At 39.1% G+C, this 23,691-nt stretch overlaps 1 protein-coding gene across 1 annotated transcript in view; it reads right to left on the reverse strand.

The window, feature by feature from the left end:
• VWA8 (von Willebrand factor A domain containing 8) overlaps nt 1–23,691 on the reverse strand; it is a 315,962-nt gene that overhangs the window by 250,808 nt on the left and 41,463 nt on the right. The window contains 6 exon segments of the mRNA XM_019650364.1: nt 3,771–3,875; nt 5,829–5,937; nt 6,689–6,738; nt 7,102–7,266; nt 11,050–11,217; nt 22,210–22,320. Of these exon segments, the coding sequence (XP_019505909.1) occupies nt 3,771–3,875; nt 5,829–5,937; nt 6,689–6,738; nt 7,102–7,266; nt 11,050–11,217; nt 22,210–22,320 (708 nt within the window).

Consider the following 23,691-nt stretch of genomic DNA (forward strand, 5'->3'; position numbering starts at 1 on the left):
AATATTTCCTTAATTTTCACCGCTCTTAATTAAAAATGATTTGAGGATATATAAAATTTTGTGCATCTGTGAATATTAGCATGAGAAAAACAGAGAAACTTAGATTAACAAACAGGACACATAGACTGCCCCAGAAGAGATCATAAAGAATTATACCAGTCAGTAGACTGTTCAATTTTTAAGGAGAGAGATTTCATACTCTAATTTGGTTGTTGCATCACTGTGTAATGATATCACAAAATTAAAGTTCTTCATTAGGTTCCAGCAAGTGAATTTAAGCCCTCTGCTCCCCGACTATCTCCTAAGGAATTGGAAAAAGAAACAACGTTCCTTAACTAGCTCTTCACATGATGAAGGCAAGAAAAGACAATCACCTTTTCTTCTCTGATCTAAGTAATACCATTCCCTCTGTTTTTAAACTCTATGATCAAATTTGAAGTAATTTCTGTTTGTAATATGAATCTCCAATCATTTTTCTATGTTCCCCTTAATTATCAAGGTCAAAATAAAGATCAAAGAAAATGAAGCAACACTGGCTACTATCTTTAGAAAACTCAACTCTTAAAAGATCTCCTATAACTTCATCTAATTTGTATAGCTAGTTCTGAAATTAGAGACCAGAAACACTTCAAAGTGGGTTTTTAATTTTGTAAAAATAAAGACTTTTGTTTATAGCTGATTTATCTAGGCACTGAATATCTTCTCTAAGTTACGCCATGAAAAACTTGACATTGCTCATTTTATCAGAACTTCCTGTGACATGTCCTTCCTCTTGGCTATTTACCCTTGTTCCCAAGGCATACGCATTGTGTTAATGGGCATCAAGAGACCTCTCCGAAATCACAGCCTTTTTCCTTAAACACTAGGGGCTCTACTTCAACGACCAATGCCAGCTTAGCTCAGATGTTGATGAAATCAAAGATGACTTCTGGTTTTCTTTTTTTCAGCACCTGGAATAAAACTTAAAGTGAACTATCTAGTCAGAAAATGGTAGCTTCCTGCCTCCTGGAGCCTGTGAGTTAATTTCCCCATTTCCAAATGGTTCTTCATTATCCCCTTAATACTCTTCCACCTTCTCCTCCCTCTCCCCTCTCTTCCTCACCCCTACTCTCTCCCCCACACAGACTTCTTTCTTCTCTTTCATCGGTGGCTGCCATGTCCCTGTCCTCAGCTCTGCTTCAATTTTCTGCTGTCTCGTCTTCTTTCCTGTGACTATTGGCCATTATTTTCCCCTGGCTTCTTTATAATTTTCTTTTAGATTCTGTCCTAACTACACGTCTCAGCATTTATGAAGAAGAGCTTTTTATTACTTTTATTATTATTATTATTATTATTGTCACCAATCAATAAAAATGTGGTTTCCTTGGCTAGCTGATATATGGAAACAAAAGTCCCACTAAAGTAACTAGAATCTGTCCCGCTCTTCTGAGCTCTCACTACTGCTGGCTGCATAAAGTACCTCTGTATTCCCAGAGACCCTGTGCAGATTTGGGGATAAGTGAGAAACAGCCATCATTCTCCATGCTTCAGGTTGTCCGACTCTGGCCTCCAGAAAACAAAGGGCCTGTACACGTCGCCACACAGCTGAGGGTACACATGCTACCTATGCCTTAGAAATCTGCACCTTGAGTCAAAGCACTAAAAAGAAACAAAACCTGTCTTTTATAAAAAAGAATTAATTTGGGTGCGTCAATAAATCGCTGCCAAGGGTCAACACGATTAAACATATAGTTATAAGATACCATATAGTGTAACTGGCCCTTTAGAAATGATGCCACATGTATTTTTAAAGAAAACCGTGCTCCGTGTATTATAAACCACTTGTGACAAAAGTGAGAGTTTCATCAGTTTAAATGATAGCTCTATAGCAATTTCCATATTTTTATATAAAATGCTTGCTTTTCATTTAAGTTCTGGCAGATAAATTTTAACTTAGTGTTATATTAGATATTTGCTATTAATTTTTTCTTATTTTGAAATAAGTTATACCGGATATTCATGCACTTCTTAAAATTTTGTATCTTGAAGTAATTTCAAACTTGTAAGAAAGTTGCAGATCACGGCTGTAGAAAGAACTTCTATTTCGCCTTCACTCAGATTTCAGTGGGTGACGTTTTAGCACATTTGCTTCCTTTCTCCTTCCACCCCCACTACACACACAATCCTTGGTCTTTTCTGAACCACTGGAGAGTAAGTTGCAGGTACGATGCCCCATTCCCTCTAAACATCCCAGTTTCATATTTCCTGAAAACAGCTCAGGCCAATGTAATCACCACGTAAGCTTTCAAATCAGGAGAACCCCTGAATAGAACACTGCTATCCATCCACAGGCCCTACTGAAGTTTATCCAACTGAACCAACGTCACTTTTCCAATCTGGTGTAGGACCCTGTGCAGGAACTCTCTGCATTTGGCTGTCACATCTCTAGTCTCTTTCAATTTGGAACACTTCCTCAGTTTTTCTGTTTTTCATGGCTAGACAGTTCCAAGGAATACGGGTCTTTCATTCCGTATGATGGCCCTCAACTTAAGTCTATATAATATTTCATCATGGCCAAACTCGCATGATGAATTCTTAGCCAGAAATCCCAACAAATGATGCTGAACTCTTCTTACACAACACTCAGAGGCAAGTGATATTCACTCGTCCCACTGGGTCAAGGTGGTATTTACTATAAAAATACTATCTTCCTGTTTTGTAGTCAATCAAGAATTTGAGGCAGGGGGCTGTATCCTCAGATTATCCCAATATCCTGTTCCTTGTAGAAGTTCCACTAGTTTTTACATCCTTGGATGACTTCTGCCTAAATCAACCACCACCCTAATGGTTGCCCAATGGTGATCTTTCAATTTATATAATTCCTCTGCTTTTATTAATAAGCGTTCTACCAGGAAAAGCTTTTCCTTGTCCCCCATGTATTTATGTATTCATTTATATCAGTGTGAACTCATGGCCTCCTATTTTATTCAATGAGTTATCACTGATTACTACCATTATTTATTTTGATATTAAAACTGTCCCAGATTTTGGCCAGGGGGAGCCACTCCAAGCTGGTTCCTCTGTCACTGTGACAGTGTCAGCATCACTTATTAAACATTTCCTTATGTTTGGGCATAATTAAGATGGTCCAGACTCATTGTGGACATTCCCTGCCCTGAACCTTCGATCAGCCCTACTTCCAAGGATCCTAATTCCTTCTAGGGAAATGTGGTATTTAGAAACCAATGTCTCAGCACCTGGTATGACCATTGCCATCGGAGTGTCTAGCTTTCAGGCCCTCTCAGGGGACGGAGCTAGAAAATAAGTGTATGTACACACATATATGTACACTATTGATATCTATTACTATACCTATCTGTTTATATATATTGAAAAAAAATGAGTTCATACCGACTTCTCCAACTCCAATCTAATATCCGAGTCCTTTCATTCATCTCCCCTTTCTGTTTATAAATTCCTTCTCCGACAGTGAGAGATGCAGCTTTATTACCTTCAATATAGTCACTCATTGCTCAATTTATTTACTGATTTGCTCAATGTAACCAATCTCTGAATCACACCAACCGCCTCTGTGCCAGCTTCCTCCATCACTGGCATGCCAACGCCTCCATGCCCGGAAAGAAGAGAAGGAAAAGCAAGGGAAGGCAAGGACAGGGAGAAAGACGGAGAGAGAAAGGTAGGAAAGGAGGAAGGGAGAGACGGGAAAAGGAAAGGGGCAAGAAGGGAAAACAAGGAAGGGAGGGGAGGGAGGAAGTGAAGCAGATACTCACCTGTAAAACGCCTTCCACAGCCATCTTCCCTTCTGGTCCTAGCACGAGCGTGTACGGGTAAAGCCAGTGGATCGCATGTCTGATCGACATCATAGGAAAGGAATCCTATTGAGGAGCAAAAACATATGGGAATGAGGAACATCTAAAATAAATCACAGAAAATTTACCTAAAATGTACATATGACATTGAAGTTGCCTTATAAGCAATAACCAATACAGTCCTCACATTTCCCGCACGTCTACATAAGCAAATATTCATCACTTCCTCTTCTCTTCCGTCCCACACGCTTGCCCTTGGTCAATTCACCCTCTCCCGTCTTTCAGCCGCCACCTACGTGTTGACGGCTTCCGTGTTTCTATCTCTAGTCCTCACCTCTTTCTTGTGCTCTAGGCTTGAACTCCGAATTGCACATCACACGTGACTACGTGCATATCCCACAGACCCCACTCAGCATGCCTGAAACTACATGTCTGAACTCCTCTCCCTACCCTACTTGTCCCAAAGTACCTTCGCCTTCTTCTTTATTTCTGAGTTAATCTCATCCACATTTACCTAGCTTCAAAGTTATAACCACAAACTTAGAAAGTATTCATTATCCTCAAATCCTTCCCCCCAAATCAAATTGCTTTCCCAATTCTGTTTACCCTACTTTGAAAAGTCTATTAACGGGGAAAATTAGGGAAATTTCAGAATGGACTGCCTATTAGATGATACAGAATTACTGTTAATACGCTGAGGGATGTGATAATGGTGTTTGGTTACATAGGAGAATGTCCTAATTCTGAGAAGTTATGCACTGAAGTATTTAAGAATATTAGCTGCCATGCACTTTCAAATGGTTCAGGGGAAACAAAAGAGAGCAAGCAAATGCGGCACTACGTTAACCATCGGTGAGTCCAGCTGAAGGAGCTCTGGATGCTTACTTTACTATTTTTGAACTTTTCTTTAGATTTGAGGATGGTCAAAGTAAAAAGTTCTGAGCAAAAACAAAAAGCACGACAAGTAAAAGATGTGGTAAGCAGGGGAGAAAGGCTGTTCTAGACGGGTGGAACAGTGTAAGCGACACCCGGGAAACCTCACTCACTGACTCTCAGGAAATAGACGATAAACAGCAACAAGCGTTTCAGATTAAGTCTCACCTCAGTGGAGGGCCCAGCACGGCGGAGCCTGCTGCTGGCAGAGTCGCTCACTGCCCAGCCCGGCAGTCCCTGCACGCCGCTATGCTTCTAGGTTCCCCTCACTCCTTCCAGCCTACAGGGGTCCCTTCTCAGCACACTCATACACCTGATCGCTACACACCTCACCTGCTTATAACGCCTGCTGGGCCACGTTCCCCCACACTGTAAAACCCAGACAACCTCACTCACCACGCCACACGCGTCACACTAACGCTCTAGCCTCTCTCTTCACCATCACGCCTGCGCTGCTGATGCAGCTGATTACCATTCTCCAAACACACCAGGCCCTTCTGTGACTCAACACCTTTGTGAAACTGTAGCGGAATGTCCTGTGAAACGCCAGTGCCCCACCAAACCCCCTCATGTCCAATTTTATCTTTTCTGTGCCTCTGGCTTTCCCTTCCAACAGGCGGCTGCTGCATATTTTTCTCAGTCTTGTGAGGAAGACGGCCCTTGAGCTCTGCTCGCAGGCCGGGAGAACACGAGTGCCTGGGCGTCTGTGGCCACCCTGAGGACCATTAACTAGTGATGGGTGATGCTGGGCTGTGCCAGTCCCAGCTCCCTGCCTCAGGCTGGGCAAGTCTGAGGCACGCTGACCTACAGCATCCCTGTGTGGATCGGGCGGAAGCGCTTCCCTCTGTGGCACGCTTACCTGAGTTGTGTATCTACCTTCCCCCTCTAAGGCTGCAGGCTTTCAAAGGGCTCAGAACACGCCGCTGGGCTCTGTATAGTTGGCTGCACAACAAGTTAATCTCAGGTCTTACAATATTTACAGAAGACCATGCAAGGCAAACTCAAGTGATTAATCTCCAGGGATTAACTTTTAAATTTCCTTTGCCACACGTGGGTACACCAGTCATTAATTTATCTTTCACATACCAGGATTTGAACGGCAGCTGGCAAACTATCTAAAGGAAAATCTGGAAGTCCCAGCGTAGCAGATTCTTGGGAACAGAGAGTGGTGGCAAAGGACAAAAGCTGAGAAACTCTAGGGGGAAAAAATAAGTGGCATTAAATTTTATTCTAATAGTTCTACTATATAAAGTGTACAAATCTGCTAAAATAAATAGCTGAGCCAATTTAACTAATCTGAAAAGATGACATCTACTGTTAAATTCCTAAAGAACAACAGCTCCAATTACAATATTCCATAAAACTGAGAAGCTGATTAGATACACAGATTTCTGAAATCCAACACAATATGTGAGGTTGTCCACAACCCGGCCCTGCCAGCCTCACCTCCCATCTTTCTCAATCTGAACCTAAACTCTACCACCAGGAGCTTTTCACAGCCTCAAGAATGGGGCATACACTCTCACTTCCCACGTTTTAAAAAAAAAAAAAAACTCTTGAAATTCCATAGTTCCATTCTTTATCTGGCAGAACCCTACTCATTTTTTAGGACCCATCTTAAATGCCAATGTCTTTGTGAAGCCTTATGATACTTTGAAAGTAAGGCCCTTACTATATGCTGTGTTAAACTAAAGTACTCCATTATCTCTAAACTCTACTAGACCTTGAGATTTTTGCCACCAAAGATAATTTCTTTACCATCATTTACAGCTTTCTCATCCTCCTTATCATTTTTATCATCAGCACTTACCCTAACTACTGAAAAATTCTTCAAATAGTTGAATGAATGAATGAATCAATCAATCAATGAACGAGTAAAACAAATTCAATGTTAAATGTCCAGATATTTATACAAATATATATAAATGTATAGCTTAAGTACTTACTTCTCAGCAGAAATATTCGCTCCAACTGAATATAACAGTTTTAGTTGGTCCTAAAATAGCATAGAAACATCAAATCAATTAATAAAGAATGTAACAGATTAAAAGCAAATATTTTATAGACAAATCCAACCTTTCACTATGCAGACACTAAGTAATTAATAACAAAAAATAATTTCTTTATACATGTCCTTTTCTTAAAAAAAAAAAGTAGCCTTTTTTAAAACTGTCAGACAAATAATACCACAATAAGTTTTCTTCTGCATTTCCAAAGATTTTCTTCATCCTATATCCTTTTTTCTTTCCATTAACTACTGAGGGGGGCATCTACAAACACAGCAACATTTTTATAGTAACTAAATTTATTATAACTAGAAAAACTGTTTAAAAAATAAATTATCCTTATTCATACTGACCTTGAAGGGTAGATAATAAATATCTCTGGCTTGAAATCGAGAGCGGAGAGGTGGGTCTAATGGGTTCCCAGAGTACTTAGGCACTGGCAAGCCCAAGGCGATCACCCGGAAGTTTTCACTCACTCGAACTATCTTCCAGGCATCCATTTCTGATTTGGTATGATCCTAAAAGAGTGCGAGATCAAAAATTACAGCATGGACATTTTGATGGTTGCGCGATGGGAGGGGGGTGGAAAGGGTGGCTGAAAAAGGGGGAGGGATTAAGAAATATAAATGGGCTGTTACAAGTTAGTTATGGGGATGTAGGGTATAGCATAAGGAATATAGTTAATAATATTGTAATAACTACATATGGTGTCAGATGGGTACTAGACTTGTTGGGGTGCTAGACGGGGGTTGGGGGACAGGGTGAAAAAGGTGACAGTATTAAGAAATACAAACTGGTAGTTACAAAATAGTCACAGGGATGTAAAGTAAAGCATAGGGAATATAATCAGTAATATGATCATCACTACATATAGTGCCAGGTGGGTATTAAACTAGTCAGGGGGATCACTTCTTGGATTGTATAAATGTCTAACGACTATGTGTACACACAAAATTAATATAAACTACTACTGAATGTCAACTGTAATTGAAAAATTTGAAAAGGGGGGGAAAGGTGAAGGGGAATAAGAGGTTCAGATTTCCAGGTATAAAACAAATAAGTCACGGGGATGTAAGGTCCACCTTCCCTGCCCCTGTGCTCCAGCCCATGTCACAAATGGCGCTCTCCAGACACATCACGGTCCTTCACTAACACTGCTCCACTTGTGTGGGATGCCTTTCCCACTTTGCACAGCACAAATGCAGGTATCATTCAAAGCCCAGTACCAACAATATCATCACTAAAATCGGCCCCTTCTTCCACTGGAACCACTTCTATGCCCCTCCACTGCGTCCTGTGCAAGCTTCAATCATTATGCATTCGTGCACTGACTTCTGTACACGACTGTCTCATGCTGGATGCAAACTCTTGAAAGTATTCATTGTTATACCTCAAGCACATAATAAGACAAGTGTCTGTTGATTGACTGCATGAAATAATTTAAAACCAATAATAACGACCAATTATTTCTAGCATAACCAAAACCATGATCCTGCACCGAAGTAAAGGGATTAACACTGACTATTTCACATGCACCAGAAAACAAAAATCTGGCTCTAACAATGTCTGAGAAACCACAGGGCGATTTTCAGAGATCCGAATACTTCTATTTTCCACTTATATGAAAATGATAATCAGGATAGAAACAAAAAATTTACGAACTGATTGCATGTTTCCATAACAACAAAATTCTACTATAATCACTTCCATGAAAGCATGAACATTTTGAGATATTCAAATTTAGTAGATTGAATCTAGCTAGAAATAAAGGAGGCTTCAATTAAGGTGCTGAAATCCTTTTATCATAGAAACTCTGTGGTTTCCATGAGACAGATTCTATGAATACAGAAATTACATTTACCAATAAAAATTATGCAGTTATACTGATATTTACATTGGGAAAATGGAGTACATCCTTCCCACTTAATAATAATGAGCTCTCCGTGTATACACTCCGTGTATACTAAAGCCCTTTGGCCCCATGTGCCAACTTCCTATCCAAATAACATGTTCAGTAGCTTTGCACAGAATTCTACTACATGAATGAAGAATGTATCAAACTTCTTGTTATAAAGTAACTCCTATACTTAAAAAAAAATGATTTCATAATCTCACTATTCTTTTCCAAATCATTTACTAAAAGTGGCAGGTATATAGGGCCAAATAGTTATTTTGTAATTAGAAAGTATCTAAAGTGAAACCGTTCTGTATAATATCTACCTACTTTTAAAATAACAAATATATATTATTCTTACATTTATATTTATAAAATATAAATTAATAACATTTAAAATAAGATTTTAAAAAAATAAGTAATAAAAAAGGCTTTCATGTCAATAAATTAACCATAACAATAAGGATGATCGAATTTAACTTTTCTTACCGATTAAATCCTCAAGTATGCCTTTCTAATTATATTAGTATAACACCATGTTTACATAGATCCAAAAGAAAACACTTATACTGCACAATAAAAACGCTCTAGGATCTCCCATCAGCAGTAAAGAAACAGGGTACCAAGAGTTACAAGACAGGTTTCCGAGAAAAGAGGCTCACACAGCAGGACTCACAAGGGCACTTCTGGCCCTGCCAGTCAGGGAGCATCAGTTCAATCAGACCCCCTGCTGATGACATCTATTATTTAGCACGTAGCATGTTCTGGGCTTGTATTAGCTCCCTGGGAGCAGGATCAAGACGTTTACAACACAGATCCTGCTCTTGAGCAACCTGTAACCAACGTGGGGTAGTAAGACCGCACATATGAATGTCCACAGAACAGGTGTGAGGGGGACTCCAAACCCTACACTGCAGAGGCGGAGCCAGCAGTCCCTGGAGACTTGGTTAGCCAGAGGACTCCAGCATGGGACAGCTGGAGCTGAACTAACAGGACTGTCTTCTTGTCCTCTTGGGACATCACACGAGACCCTTCTCCAATGCCTTTGAAGAGTCCCACGTTCCCTTGTTGATGCCTTCTTTACACGCACTTGTACCATAGCGTTTAAAGATTTTATTGCCCTTATTCATTCATCCAACAAATACAGAGGGTGCCAAAAAAATGTATACACATTTTAAGAAAGGAAAAACTGTATTAAAATTGTCATAAATGAATGATGCGAACATTCATTTGATTAACGCCATCTTTTGAGTGGATGTCATGCCACACATTGCTACCGTAATTCAGTTCAACTTTGAAAGTGATACATAGATAACATCTCTTAAAATGTGGACATTTTTTTGGCACCCTTGGTAGTTACTGAGCACCTACCAAGTGCCAGGCATTGCTCTAAGAGCTTAAGACAATATCAGTGACAAAAATCTCTTCCCTCGTTCAAGTTATAGCCCAGTAAAGGGAAGCAGACAATGAACTAAAAACATAATAAGTAAGTAAATAGTGTAGGATGTTAGAAGACTTCATGGGAAAAAACAGAGTAGGATAAGGAGGTACGGAGGCAGAGGGCACATTAAAATTTTAAATAGAAAGGTGAGGGCGGCTTCACTAATAATATTTGAGCAAAGACTTGAAGAAGGTACAGGGGTGAGCCAGGCAGAAAACCATTCCAGAAGACTGAAGAGCCCATAAGGCAGAGAATGCTTACCCAGCATGTTTAAGGTAAAGAGAATTCTAGTAGCTAGAGTGCCGTAAGACAGGAGGACAGAAGGAGATAAAGCCCAAGAGGTAGTAAGGACCCAGGTCATACAAGACCATGTGTTCTACTGTGGAAGCTGTTAGAGTTAGAACAGAGGAATGACCTGACGTTTAAAAGCAATCACTGACTATTCTGGGGCAAAAAGGGTGGAAGCAGGGGTTCTAGTTAGGAGACTCTTACAGCTCAGGTGTCAGATGCCGGTAGCTCGGACCATCAGGGTGTCTTTTAAATATCTTATTCATTTCTGACTTTGACCTTCCTGAGCCAAGAACTGAACGTTTGTCAGCTTTGTATTCCCACCACTGTCGAGAAGCCATTAGACTTTTAGTAAATAGTTGTTGAGAGACAGAAAAAGGAAGATAGGAAAGGAGGAAGAAAGTGAAGAAGAATTAAAAGGAGAAAAACAGCAAATGAAGGAAAGAATAGCTCTTAGATTGGCAAGAAAAAGTAAAAAACCTTGGACGTTTTCTAGTATGGTCTGCGAATATTAGAAGAGCCTGTAAAACTGCAAACTCCTGGCCTGACTTCAGCGTTTTGACACAGATATGGGCCACCTGACATGTGTCCTCATTCTGATACACTCATGTCTTATGTAACAAAAGGCACCACCCACAGCTCGGTAGCTAAGACAAAGCAGACAAATTCTTTTCTTACCTGGAGAAGTTTGTCGTAACGCTCGGCAGACATTAGGAAGCGTCCATCTTCAAGCTGCATCTCCCTGTTTTCCAGCAAGTTATTCAAAACAGGCAGGACATTCCTCTCCGCCTTTTCCAAGCCTTCCAAGATGAGCGTTCTGCCTTCTGTGGCTGCACGAACTGCACACTATTCCCAGGAAACAAAAGCAACATGAGACTATCAAAGGTAGCAGTGCCCGGCCCCCTTTTACTTATAATGCAAATTGCACCTGTGGTTCTTATTATAGGGACCAGGGACCAGGAAGGCTACACTCCAGATCCTGATTTTGCTTTATCTGCCTGTGTGATCTTAGGCTAGTGGTTTTCCGTCTTTAGGCCCATTTCCCCATTTGTGAAAGAAGGGATTGGAAGGAATGATCTCTAAGGTTCCTTTCTCGGCTGTAACATTTCAGGCAACGCCCAACGAAAAAGAAAACTAAGAGTTATCTTTGAATTGATAATGTAATTAAACAAGGAGACAGGTTCTTGAACTAGAAAAGAGAAATGAAGATTACAGTCTGCCCTATCTACCCCACAAGCTTCTTGAAGGGATCAAATAATCGAGGTGAGAACCCGTGGAGACTGTAAGGTTTTAAACAAGAGTCACCATCAAAATGCATCCAGGTTTACGGCGATGTTCAATGCTGCCAACATTATAAACTTACCAAAACAGAAAAAGAGTCAGGTTTTACACTGGACTATAATAGACAGATTATAACCATAATCCTAGAAGTCTTCCAAGTAAAGTTTAATAAAACAAAATAGAAATGAGAGTAGGCCCCAAATGGTAAGAGACAGGAAAACTATAATACAAAAAAAGTACTAAAGATGAAATTAAAAAAAATCTTTAACTGATAGATTCTAAACAAAATAGGGAAAAACAATTTTTCAGTCAAAATCCTTGAAAATCTGGTGAGGAAATAACCTCAGAGACGTTTCTCCTGCACATTCCACAGGGAAAGGACGAATGCTGCTTAATTTCCGCTGTCAAACTCGCCTTCAAATTCTCCTTCTTTGGCCTCCATGCACTACACACTCTTAGCAAAGCTGTTCCTCCTTTTCTGCCTGCCCAATGCCAGGCAGATGATACCAGCATTACATCTCTCACATGTCTCTCACATTTCCAAATACTTTTTGAACATCTCCATGTTGACTGATGTTCAGACTCAACATGCTTCATCAAATCAAGCTCATGGCTTCTTCCCTACACCAGGCATTCGTCCTGATGTCTAGTTCAACTAGCGTTGCATGGATTCTCCCACCACCCGAGACGCATTACTTCTGATTCCTCAAACAACACAGTGTAACCCCTAAACACCTTATGTACCCACCATCTCTTTCCACTCTCGCTGCCACCACCCCAATGGGAGCCTTCATTCACTTCCTGCTTTTTTACTAACAGAGCTCGCTGGAGCAGGCGCCATATCTCAATGTCTCCAGTCGTCAGCTACCCTCAAGATGACAGTCTACTCGCCGGAAGTTAGAGGCATCTGCAAAGTCTATTTCAACAGTAATATCCATAATTATGAGTTGTCTCAACTTTATTAAGAATATTTATTTTTTAAATCCTCCCAAGCTTTTTTCTTATTAATTCAGCATCACATTATTTATTTTACACATAATTTTCAGTGGCAACGAGAATGGATGCTCTATAGTGCAACTGGATCCAAAAGCTATAAGAAGGGGTTTATAAAACTTGTAACTGGTACAATTTCTTAGAAAAAAAAAAAGAAAAGAAAAAAAGTGACATGCAAAGGATCACCCCAGATTTTTAACTTTCCTCCCAGTTTGCCCTGTAGTTACGTGGTTACAGGCCCAGTGCATATATAGATTAAAATGTTATATGTAGGCAACGATACTGGCTAAAGGAGAAAACCTTAAGAAAATGTCATTAGTAACAAAATCTGAATCACTGAATTTACGGAAAATACTGGTTACTATTTCAGTATTGCCTTGCTTCCTGATTCTTCCTTAAAATCGTCTATAAAATCATTCAGATACTTTCACCAGGACGGCCAAACTTTGGTAATGCAACCTGATCACACTGGTAAAGAAGAATGTGGAAAACAACTGAACAGTAAACCCATTAAGTCAGCCGTTCTCAACCTGTGGGGCGCGACCCCTTTGGGGGTCAAATGACCCTTTCACAGGGGTCGCCTAAGACCATTAGAAAACAAAAAGATACTTACATTACGATTCATAACAGTAGCAAAATTACAGTTATAGAGTAGTAACGAAAATAATTTTATGGTTGGGGGTCACCACAACATGAGGAACTGTATTAAGGGGTCGCGGCATTAGGCAGGTTGAGAACCGCTGCATTAAGTACTCTAATACATCAATAACGGATTGTGCTATCCTATAAATCTCAGGCTGAACTGGAGGTGGTGGAGAAAAAAAAAATAACCGTTACAAGTTTTGAGCCCAACAGAGGCCCAAAGATCTTGCCGTCCCCACACTAAAGGTCCCTTTGCCCTCTGTTCACTCAGCCCTTAAATGCAGAAAAACGTGGAAGTTACCCTACTTTTCTCATTATACCTGTTTCATCTCCCCAGCAGGATTCTCAGGTCTGAAGATGGTGAGAACCCTGTCTTTTATGTCCCTGGAGCAAAAGTGGCTCAAAGGCCCGGCCAAGCACCACGTTGGTTAAGAGCTGGCTTGGGACGCCAGCTCTGAGCAGCAGGGCCCCTGGTTCAGATCCCACATGGGCCAGTGACACTGCGCCCTCTACAGCTAAGATGGTGAACAACGGCTCAACCTGGAGCTGGGCTGCCGTGAGTCGCTGGTGACTGCGTAGGCTGCAGTGGAGCTGCAGTGGGCTGCCATAAGCTACCGTGAGCGGCAGTCCAGAGGCCGGCGACAGATCTGCCTCACCCGGGAAGAGCGCAATGATCGCAATACCAACATGGGCCAGTGAAGCGACGTCCTCCACAACTAGACTGAAGAACAAAAGGACAGCAACTTGTCTGTTCCCCTTCCCCAATTCCCCAACTCAAAATCTTTAAAAAAAAAGGCAAAAATTATGATTAAAAAAAACAAACACAAAAAACGTGGCTCACAGCAGACTTTCATTGTTTATGGAACAAAAATGTAACCACTCAGTTAAAAGATGCTGTTGTATAAGTTTAGGAAGAGGTTTAATAGGAAGGCTAATAGTTATCTACATCCACACTTGATTCGAGAATAGAACAGAACAAGTTTAACTGTCAGCACGAAAGATTTAAGCTACATATTTCAAAAATTTTCTATACAGGTTTTTAAATAAAATAATTGTGGTATAATTTTTCTAGTGAAATCTTTTAAAAAAGGGGGAGCAATGCACACATATTTTATGTAGAATGAACACTTGTGATCATTTCTCAAAGTAGAAATTAAATCAACCATAAGGATCCTTTCCTGCCCGTCAAACTACAGAACTTCCAGAGACCTAATTTTCTCAAATAGAAATCAGAAAAATTGCAGCAAGATCCTTCTGGACAAACCATCTCATATCACAGCTTTAATAACCAAACACGTGGACACAAAGGATTTCAAGATAAAAGCAGCTGCGTGACCTAGAATCAAAAACTGCCTAAGTCCCTGCTCTAGATTTGCTTTTGATTTAAGACCTTAGGTGAACAATTACCCTGGAGGTCTGTGTCCTCGTTTCTAAACGAGAACATCCTCAAGGGGTATTATACAATATCACTATTTACGAATCAAAGCAGCACTGGGAAAAAATTTAAAGCTATCGAACCTATTAAAACATAAATTATCATGAATACAGCCACGATTTAATGAAAATAGATTCCAAAGAGCTTCGAATTACTCAAAATGGCTACAGTGTAACAGCACTGAGAGAAATGAAAAAAAAATTACATTTCAAGTTCTTTATTTTAAAATATCAGAACAGGTCAGGTTGATTTTTGGTTGCTCTAGTACTTACCTGCTGTGGGTGACTTAGGTTAGTCACTCTGCCTCCCTGAGCCTCCGATTCTTTTTAAAGCTACACTAATGACGGTGAGGATTAAATGAGATTACCTGTGGCACACAGTAAGCCTTTGGAGAAGGATCAGCTGTTATTATTATGAATACCATCATCCTTGTCATTGTCGCCATCATCATCATCATCATCCTCACTGCTCTCTCAGGAAATAGCATAATATGGTAGAAAAAAATCTACGCTGGAATTGGACAGATGCAGGTTTAAATCCCACCTCCGCTATTTACCAGTTGTGTGACCAGAGCCCTCTCAGGCCAATCACTTCCTCCTGTAAATTAAGGAAGTCATCGCCCTCCTAAGGATGTTTTGAGAATTAAATGCACTAGCAGCACAACAGAGGTCTCCTCAATAAAAGTGACTTTTATCTCCCTTGATTTTTTTTTAATGAATTACACAAATCTGTCAAACAGTTACCATTATTATATGAGTAGATCAGAGTCGGCCTGCGTAAGACAGCAATGTGAGAAGGAGCCAAGGCCTGAGTGGTGATGACTAACCCAGAGGCCAAAGTGAACAGACAGGCTTTCCCCAAGTGTCCAAGTGACAACTGGAGCACTTTATAACAACATGGCTACACAGGATCTGGCGCAGAGTTCAGCCACGCTCAGCAGCCTTGCTTCTGTAGGGGATGCTTTCCAAATTCCCATACTTAATTTACAAATGAACTTCTGAACGACAACTTGGTAATTTTAACAGTGGTTACAGGTGGAAAGTGGCTTCAGCATGCACAAATGGGTCAAGCTTATAAGTAAATGGTTTTTCCTATTTGCAAAATAAGTAAAAGGAATTTAGACAAGGTAAAAATCTTATTTTCTCATCAATAGCACCATTATTCAATTTGCTAAAAGTTACTTTGGATGACCCGTAATAGTTAAGCAGTGCATTGAAAAAGTTAATCCTTATTTTTTCTATTCGTAAGAGAGAATCAAGAATAACTCAAAACAGAATAGAGTAAACTGTTATGTAATTGTTTAAAGTGCATTTTTATCCTTAATATTAAATGTACATCATGGAATTTCACTGTATTGTGTTGAACAAATTAACAACATGCAAATGTAAAAGGAGCTCTTGGCTTAAAAAAGTTAAAGAAAATCATTTGAACTTCCCCATCCTGGCTTTCTACTTCCCAAATTATTTTGAGGATATAGTGTGTCTCTTCTCAGTAAGACATAAAACCTAAACGTAATTTATTTGTAGTTTAGCTAATTTACATTGTCTTATATTTGAGTAATCCAAGCAATTGTATATCGATTTGAATCCTTCCTCTCCTTGGAGTCACATGGCAATAAACAAAATTAATAATGATAATGGCAATAACTAAAGTAAGAAAACAATGAGAACAGTAATAGATTTTTAAAGGGTTAAAATATCTACGATTTAGGCCTTTTCAGGTTATTTTATCTTCTGAGGCAAATGAAAATTAAGGTGGTAGCAAAATATGTTAGTTTTCTTATTTCTCCATAGGTGTCATATGTCAGTCATATAAATTTTCATACTTCTGTTCTTTAACCAAGTCTTCTCTTTTTAAAAGTAATGTATAATATGCTTACCAAAGTAACTGCATAAAAAATATTTAAATTACCTTCAGATCAACAAGTGCATAAGTTGTGATAAATATTTACATAGACAAGCATGGTGTAAATTTCAACATTTTCTTGACTGTAACTTATTTATTTCATCAGCTTCTCTATCCTTTTCCATATCCCTTCAATTCACTGACATCTTACAGAAGCAATAGCCCGTGCAATTTAAAGCCTATTAATTTTGCAAAGTAAATACATGGAAATACTCAATATTGACAAGAGTCCATGAAGCAGTCACTCATAGTGCGCTGAGGAGAGAATGAGTTGGAATACCCTTTCTGGAAGGCAACAGGGCAATAATTATATATTAAGACTCTTGAAAGTGTCCAGACCCTTTGATTAGTAATTATATTTCTAACATTCAAATCTGAAAAAGTAATCAGAGATAATAGTAAGATATAGGTTACTATGATATTCACCAAAGTGGTATTTATTACAGTGAAAATTTAGAACCTGAACGACCAACAATATGGAAATGTGGATAAAATGGAATTTAAATAAATAATGTAACATGTATTTAATAAAATGCTGTTTGGACACTGAAATCATATTTTTGAGGAATACCTAATGTCACAAAAAGGTGTTCCTGATAAAATATCAGGTTTTTTTTAAAGTAGAATATAAAACTTTATATAGTATATACCATTTTTGTAAAAATTATGCATGATTAAATAAATATGCACATAGGCATAATAGAAAGAAATTTAGCAAATATTCACACTGCTGTTCTTGAAGAGGAAGATAATGAGTAGTAGCTTTTATATTCTTCCCTATGCCCTTAGCATTTACTCTATTATGCTATCCTTTACTATTTGTTTTGTTTTTACTTTTTTTATTTATTTCTTTTTTTTTTTAAGATTTTAATGGGGAATTGGGAGAGGGGAACATTGCTGGGGAATTGGGGGAAGGGGAACAGACAAGTTGCTGTCGTTTTGTTCTTCAGTCTAGTTGTGGAGGAGGTTGCTTCACTGGCCCAAGTTGGCACCATCATTGCGCTCTTCCCGGGTGAGGCAGATCAGTCGCCGGCTTCTGGACCGCCGCTCACCGCGGCTGCTGGCCGCTCACGGTAGCCCATGGCAACCCACTGCTACAGGGGCTGCAGCCTACACCGTTGCCGGCGACTCACAGCAGCCCAGCTCCAGGTTGAGCTGTTGTCCAGCATCTTAGCTGTAGAGGGCAGTGTCACTGGCCCTCATATGTGGGATCCGAACCAGGGCCCTCTGGTCCCAAGCCAGTTCTTAACCAATGCGCCACTCGGCCGGCACTTCTTTTGTTTTTTCTACTAAAACACAGCCTCAATGATGACAGAAATTTGTTTCTTTTGTTCTCTGCACTTACATAATGCCTGACACGTAACAGTCATTTAAATAAATACCTGTTAAATAATAAATACTATATATCTATAAAATAAGAATTTACGACTTTATTAATCAGACACAAAAATCAGTATTTTGAAAGGAAAAAATAAATTCCCCACGACAGAGTTATTAACCTAATTCTGACCTTCGAGAGTAACAGTTGAGTTTAACCTCTCGCGTTATTATCAGTCATCCTTAATCCTGCATGAAAATAAGCAGAGATGGATGGCTATGACCTTCTACTTGGATTTGGGAGTTTTGCCAAGGTTTCCAGCTGAAATGTCAATTAGTAATCACTTGGATATCACTCATCTGTGCATACAACGTCACCCAGCCTGAAAACCCCAAACTTTCTCTCCCAGTACCCATCAGGTGACTACAGGTATTTTTTCATCTATTGTACATTGGTCCGTCTAGGTTAGTGGCATGACATGATGGCAATGAAGATACTGCCTCTCCCTTGACCCCAAATATCAAATTCAATGGTTAAGAATATTAAATAAATAGGGCCGGCCGAGTAGCTCACTTGGTTAAGAGTGCAAGCTCTGAGCAACAGGGCTCGCCAGTTCGATTCCCACATGGGCCAGTGAGCTGCGTCCAAGCTGTCCCCGAGCTGAGCTGCCACTGAGCTGCCAATAGGTGGCAGGATGGCTCAGCTGGTGAGAGCAATTGCCCCTAACAACAAGATTGCCAATTCAACTCCCATACGGGATGGTGGCTACGCCTACCCACAACTAAGATTGAACACGGCACCTTGAGCTGAGCTGCCCTGAGCTGCTGACAGGTGGCCGGATGGAGACTGGACTTGGAGCTGAGCTAGCTGCGCCCTCCACAACTAAGACTGAAGGACAACAACTTGGCTGTTCCCCTTCCCCAATTCCACAATAAAACCTTAAAACAAACAAAAAAAAGAATATTAAATAAATAAAAGAAAATTCTAAATAAATATAAAGAAAGGCCTTTTAGTCTAAGAAACATACGAGCAGCTGGTAATCAATGGGTAACTTCATCTATCAAGAATTTAAATGGGAATTATTCCTTCTGATGACTCAAAATAGATGTCAGAAAGACAGATATCTTTTCCATTGGAAAGCCCCCTGGTCTCAGCCAGGGCCTAGTTACTCTTAACTTACTTAAATTTTAACAAGGTTGATTACCCAGGGGAGATATCTATCATCAAATATAAATGCCAATTATATTTCAGACAGTTTTTAGGTACCAGGGATAAACAAGATACGTACATTCTAGTGGGGAAAACAGACAAGAAACACTGAAACAAAGAAATAATTAGGTAAATTCGGAGAATGACAGGTGCTCTGAAGACGAGTACATTGTGTAATATGACAGACAGCAGGCACATGTGGAAGGGGGTGGGCAAGGTCAGTGATGACTTGAGCTAAAATGTCCTGAGAAATTATAACCTGATGAGGAGGCAGCAGTATACAGAGCTGGGAGAAGATTGTACCAATCAGAGGAAATATCAAGTGCAAAGGTTCTGGGGCTGGAAAGCAATTGGCCAATTTTTGAGAACTAGGCCACTGTAGCTGGAGTCTACAAAGCAAGGGAAGAAGGGAAGGAGATGAAGTGACAAGATTAGGGCCTGCAGGGTGTGGCAGGCCATGTTAGAGGGTCTGGATTTTATTCTGGTTGTGATGGGGTTGCATGGCTTGAAGCAAGGAACTGATAGGATCTGATTATGAACAAATAGTAAGGAATATTAACTGCCAGGAGATAAGATAGAAGAAAAAATACAAAAACCAGATACAATCCCAGTAGACAGTCTGATGCAATGTAGAGAAAGGACCAACATTCCCACACCTCAATCACAGGCTCGGAAGGTGTCAGTGCATTACGACTTCCCAAATAACTGATATTTGTCATAATCAGTAGGGTTCCCCAGGAAACCATAAAAGTATAAAATACCACCATCATTTATAGAGCACTTTAAATATTTTATAAACTGTAAAACAGATATGATATGAAAATATGCCCTTCAGAATGGCAGGAGGGTATATTACAGAGTTTCATCTAAATAATTTATGTTTCAAGAAATAAACCTTGAGTTATCAATAAATTTAGTGACCTAAAACAACTCAATTTCTGACCTTTCTGAACAGCCGAAGTTTTAAGCTGTCTTTAAAATCACAAACATAAAAATCCACTCTCTCTTCCTCACTATTTACATTGCAACAATCAATCCAAATATAAAATTCATTCTAAAAATATGTTTTTAAATCCATACTCTACCAAACAAAGCCAGTTCTTTCACTGTCATTTAAATATATTCCTACCTCCTCATGTCTACTTAGACTGCTATCTCATTTTCTAATCCCTTTTGCCAGCACCCCACTATCCCAACTCAGATCCCAGCCCCTCGCTCTTGTCCCCATTGGGCCCAGAAAAGAACATTTTTTTTCCCCATATGTAGTTAAAAATAATCTAGGAAGTGAAACTTTGGCATCATGTGAATAAAATAGACTTCTTTAAAATGTACTTCTGTGCTTCATCCACAAAGGATTAATTTTTAACCGCTGAAAATCCAAACTTCTCAGACTTTTTTCCTACTATGTGATGTGAAGTTTGATCACCATCAAGGCGGTGTTGCCCTCTCTCTCCATTTTAAGTACATGTTTCCTTTTGTAATTAATAAGTAACCTATACGACAATGTGAATATCCTGCTCTCCAAAAATTCTTTCACTCAGTGGGTTTTTTACAATTACACTTTACTTTTTAATTATAGAGTAATAGTGTGCTCATGCGAAAGCTTCCGATTTAAAGAAACATGAAAGTTCCTTCCTCACCTCATCCCAGAGGCCCAGTCACATTTCCTCAGAGGTAAGCTCTAACTGATTCTTGTGTATCTTTCTGGAAATTTCCATGTAAACAAACATTCTCTATTTCTTTTTTCTTTTTATCACAAATGGGTTCACATTGTTTATCCTGTGCTGCAACTTAATGTTTTCACTTACATCCTGAACCTCATTGCAGTTTTCATTTATACTTTTATACATTATCAAACAAGGCTGCAATAGACATCCTTGAATCTATAACTTAGCATGCTTTGTGTGAACAACATTTGGAAGAAAAATTGCTGGAAACATAATTGCTGGGTCACAATGTATTCTTTTGATAGATGCTGCCCAATTTTCTTTTAAATCGCGTCACTTTCTGCTCCCATCAACAGCAATGCTGTTTTCTCATCCCTTTTCTCATCAACAAAGGACATGAGCAAATGCTTTAACCCTCTGTCCGGCGCAACTGATCTCACAGATTGTTCTGAATTTCTGTTGATTTTTATACTGAATTTATGTAATAAACATATATTGTTTTTACTTGTGGCAAATTAAAGTTTCATTCTGAATAAATAATAAGCATGCTTACAGGTTATTTTCATTCATTTTCAATTTAAATAAATAAATGTCATACACACATCTACTAGATGCACTGTGCCCAAACTCGTAACTTTTGCATTGCGCCCCAACAGAGGGTTAATCTTTGCCAATCTGAGGGGTGAAAGAAAAAGAGCAGCTCACTAGTGTTTTAATTTTTATTTTTGTAAACGAAATAGTAAAGCATGTTGTCACGAATTTATTGGACATTTAAAATATTTTCTCTATGAATTCCTTAAAGACTCTGTCCTTTTTTTCTCTAGGTATTTATTCCTATCGAAGAACAATATTCAACCTTTTAAGCAATGTGTTTGAAGAAATGTGTACCAGGCTTCATTATAATGTTCCTAAAACATTATTTTAGTTGGTAATCTGCACCTAAGAACCATCTCTCCCTCTCAAAACAGCTTTAGCTCCTGGAAGCACATATTTAATTTCCCTATGTTTGACACTTTTACCTACTTTAGATAGAGAATACTTTAATAAGTGCACGAGAGAATTTCCTGTATTAAAAATCTCCTTAATTATTTTTTAAAAAAATCAAATTTCTATAGGCAAGTAGTAGGAAGTAATTGAAAATTAATTAATCAGCATAAGGATCTTCAGCCAACATTTTAGAACCCTTCATTTCACATACGGCTTCTTAGTACTAAACCAAGAAGGCATTTCCAAGAACGGAAGAACCAACAACCTAAATCAAATCTGTCTACACAGCTCAGTACATCTATCTTTCACTACTGCATGAGCTATGCTCTTTCTACTTTAAAAATCGATTGCCTATAGACCCCGAGTAAAGAGTCACGTGTCAGAGTGGGACAGGAACTTGCCTGGTCGATATAAAAGGCGGTGCCCGCGCGGATCTCCCGACGCTGCTTGAGGTCGGTTTCGGTGGTGTCCCTGGACAAGGCGATGTACTCAACCTCCCGCTTGGTCAGCTCCTGTAGACAGACAGCGAAATGGTTCCAAAATAAAATCAAATTCTCACCATCTGCTTTCGGGCTGCCAAGGCCACTGCCCCAGAGAAGTGCATTTAAATGGAATGCTGAATTAAAACCTTTTGCGTCTCAGCTTTGAGAAAAATGCAATAAATTAAGCATTAACCAAAACATTCATATATTTCTCCTCAGAGCTCTACTTCTACTGCACCCCATAATTTACCACTTAGTAATTATTTACTACTGAAGCAATAATACTCAAAATTAGATCATATAAATCTTCATGTCTCCTATAGAATTCTTTTCAAATATCATGTGCAATAATTTGGCTATTTGGTTTTCTCCCAAATAGGAGCCATTGCTGTAAATAATGTTCATCTGTTTTTAAAGGTGATTTAAATTAACTTATTTCATTAGCCAATGTTTACCAACTGTATACAATATGTTACTCTACCCAGTGTGGAAATACTGTAAATACCAACAGTCAGGTCAACGGAAGAGGGAGACACATACACAGCTATCCAGGAAGGAACAGCAGAAGAAAGAGGATGGAAAGGAATAGGGGAGAGAGAGGGGAAGAAAAAAGAATTATTTCACACACAAAAAAAACCTGCATATGATTTAAGGGGAAACCATCCAGAATCCACTTCTTTTAGAATAATTTATCCATCCCTAAAGTCATTTTTCCCTACATGTAATGACTATATACAATGAGTTTTTAACATTATCCTTGGTTTTACAATGTTGAATTAAAAACAATGACATCCTCAAATTGAATAAGGTGTACAATATATTTTTACTAAACAGTGAAAACAAATTAATTTATTGGGGTAGAAAGAAATTAGTTGAATGAGCATATGATTAATGACCATTAATGTCATGTTTATTCAACTTTCTTAATACTCCTGTAAATTATTTTACACTCCAGAAAAAAGTATTTCTTCGCCATATCCCTGTGTGATGTTGATAAAATATATTATTGTTATCATTCTTTTTTAATGTGCCTGTTCCCATGAATCCATAAATACATTGGGTTGTCGGAAAACTCATGAAGTATTTTTCCTGTTTTTTGTTGCAAAAATGGGTCATGACTTTTCCGGCAACCCAATAGGTATATATGGAAAGAAAGGAAAAATGTTTTAATAGAGACACATCCTTGTGGTGAAGGTATGGTGACCCCAAAGAATGTTTTTCTAAACAAGAATGAGTTGCCTGTGAGAGCACATTGTGGAGTAAAGGCGCAGGTTCTCCTTTCAGCAGACACCTCCTTACTTCTGACACACATCCCCTGTACCTTTGTGTGTGCCTCACCGATTGGCTGAATGTGCACCCTCACTGAAACACCTTGTCATTCACACTGATTGACAAAGTGAC

This window comes from Hipposideros armiger, unplaced genomic scaffold, assembly GCF_001890085.2.
Source record: "Hipposideros armiger isolate ML-2016 unplaced genomic scaffold, ASM189008v1 scaffold_140, whole genome shotgun sequence".
Classification (NCBI taxonomy): Eukaryota; Metazoa; Chordata; class Mammalia; order Chiroptera; family Hipposideridae; genus Hipposideros; species Hipposideros armiger.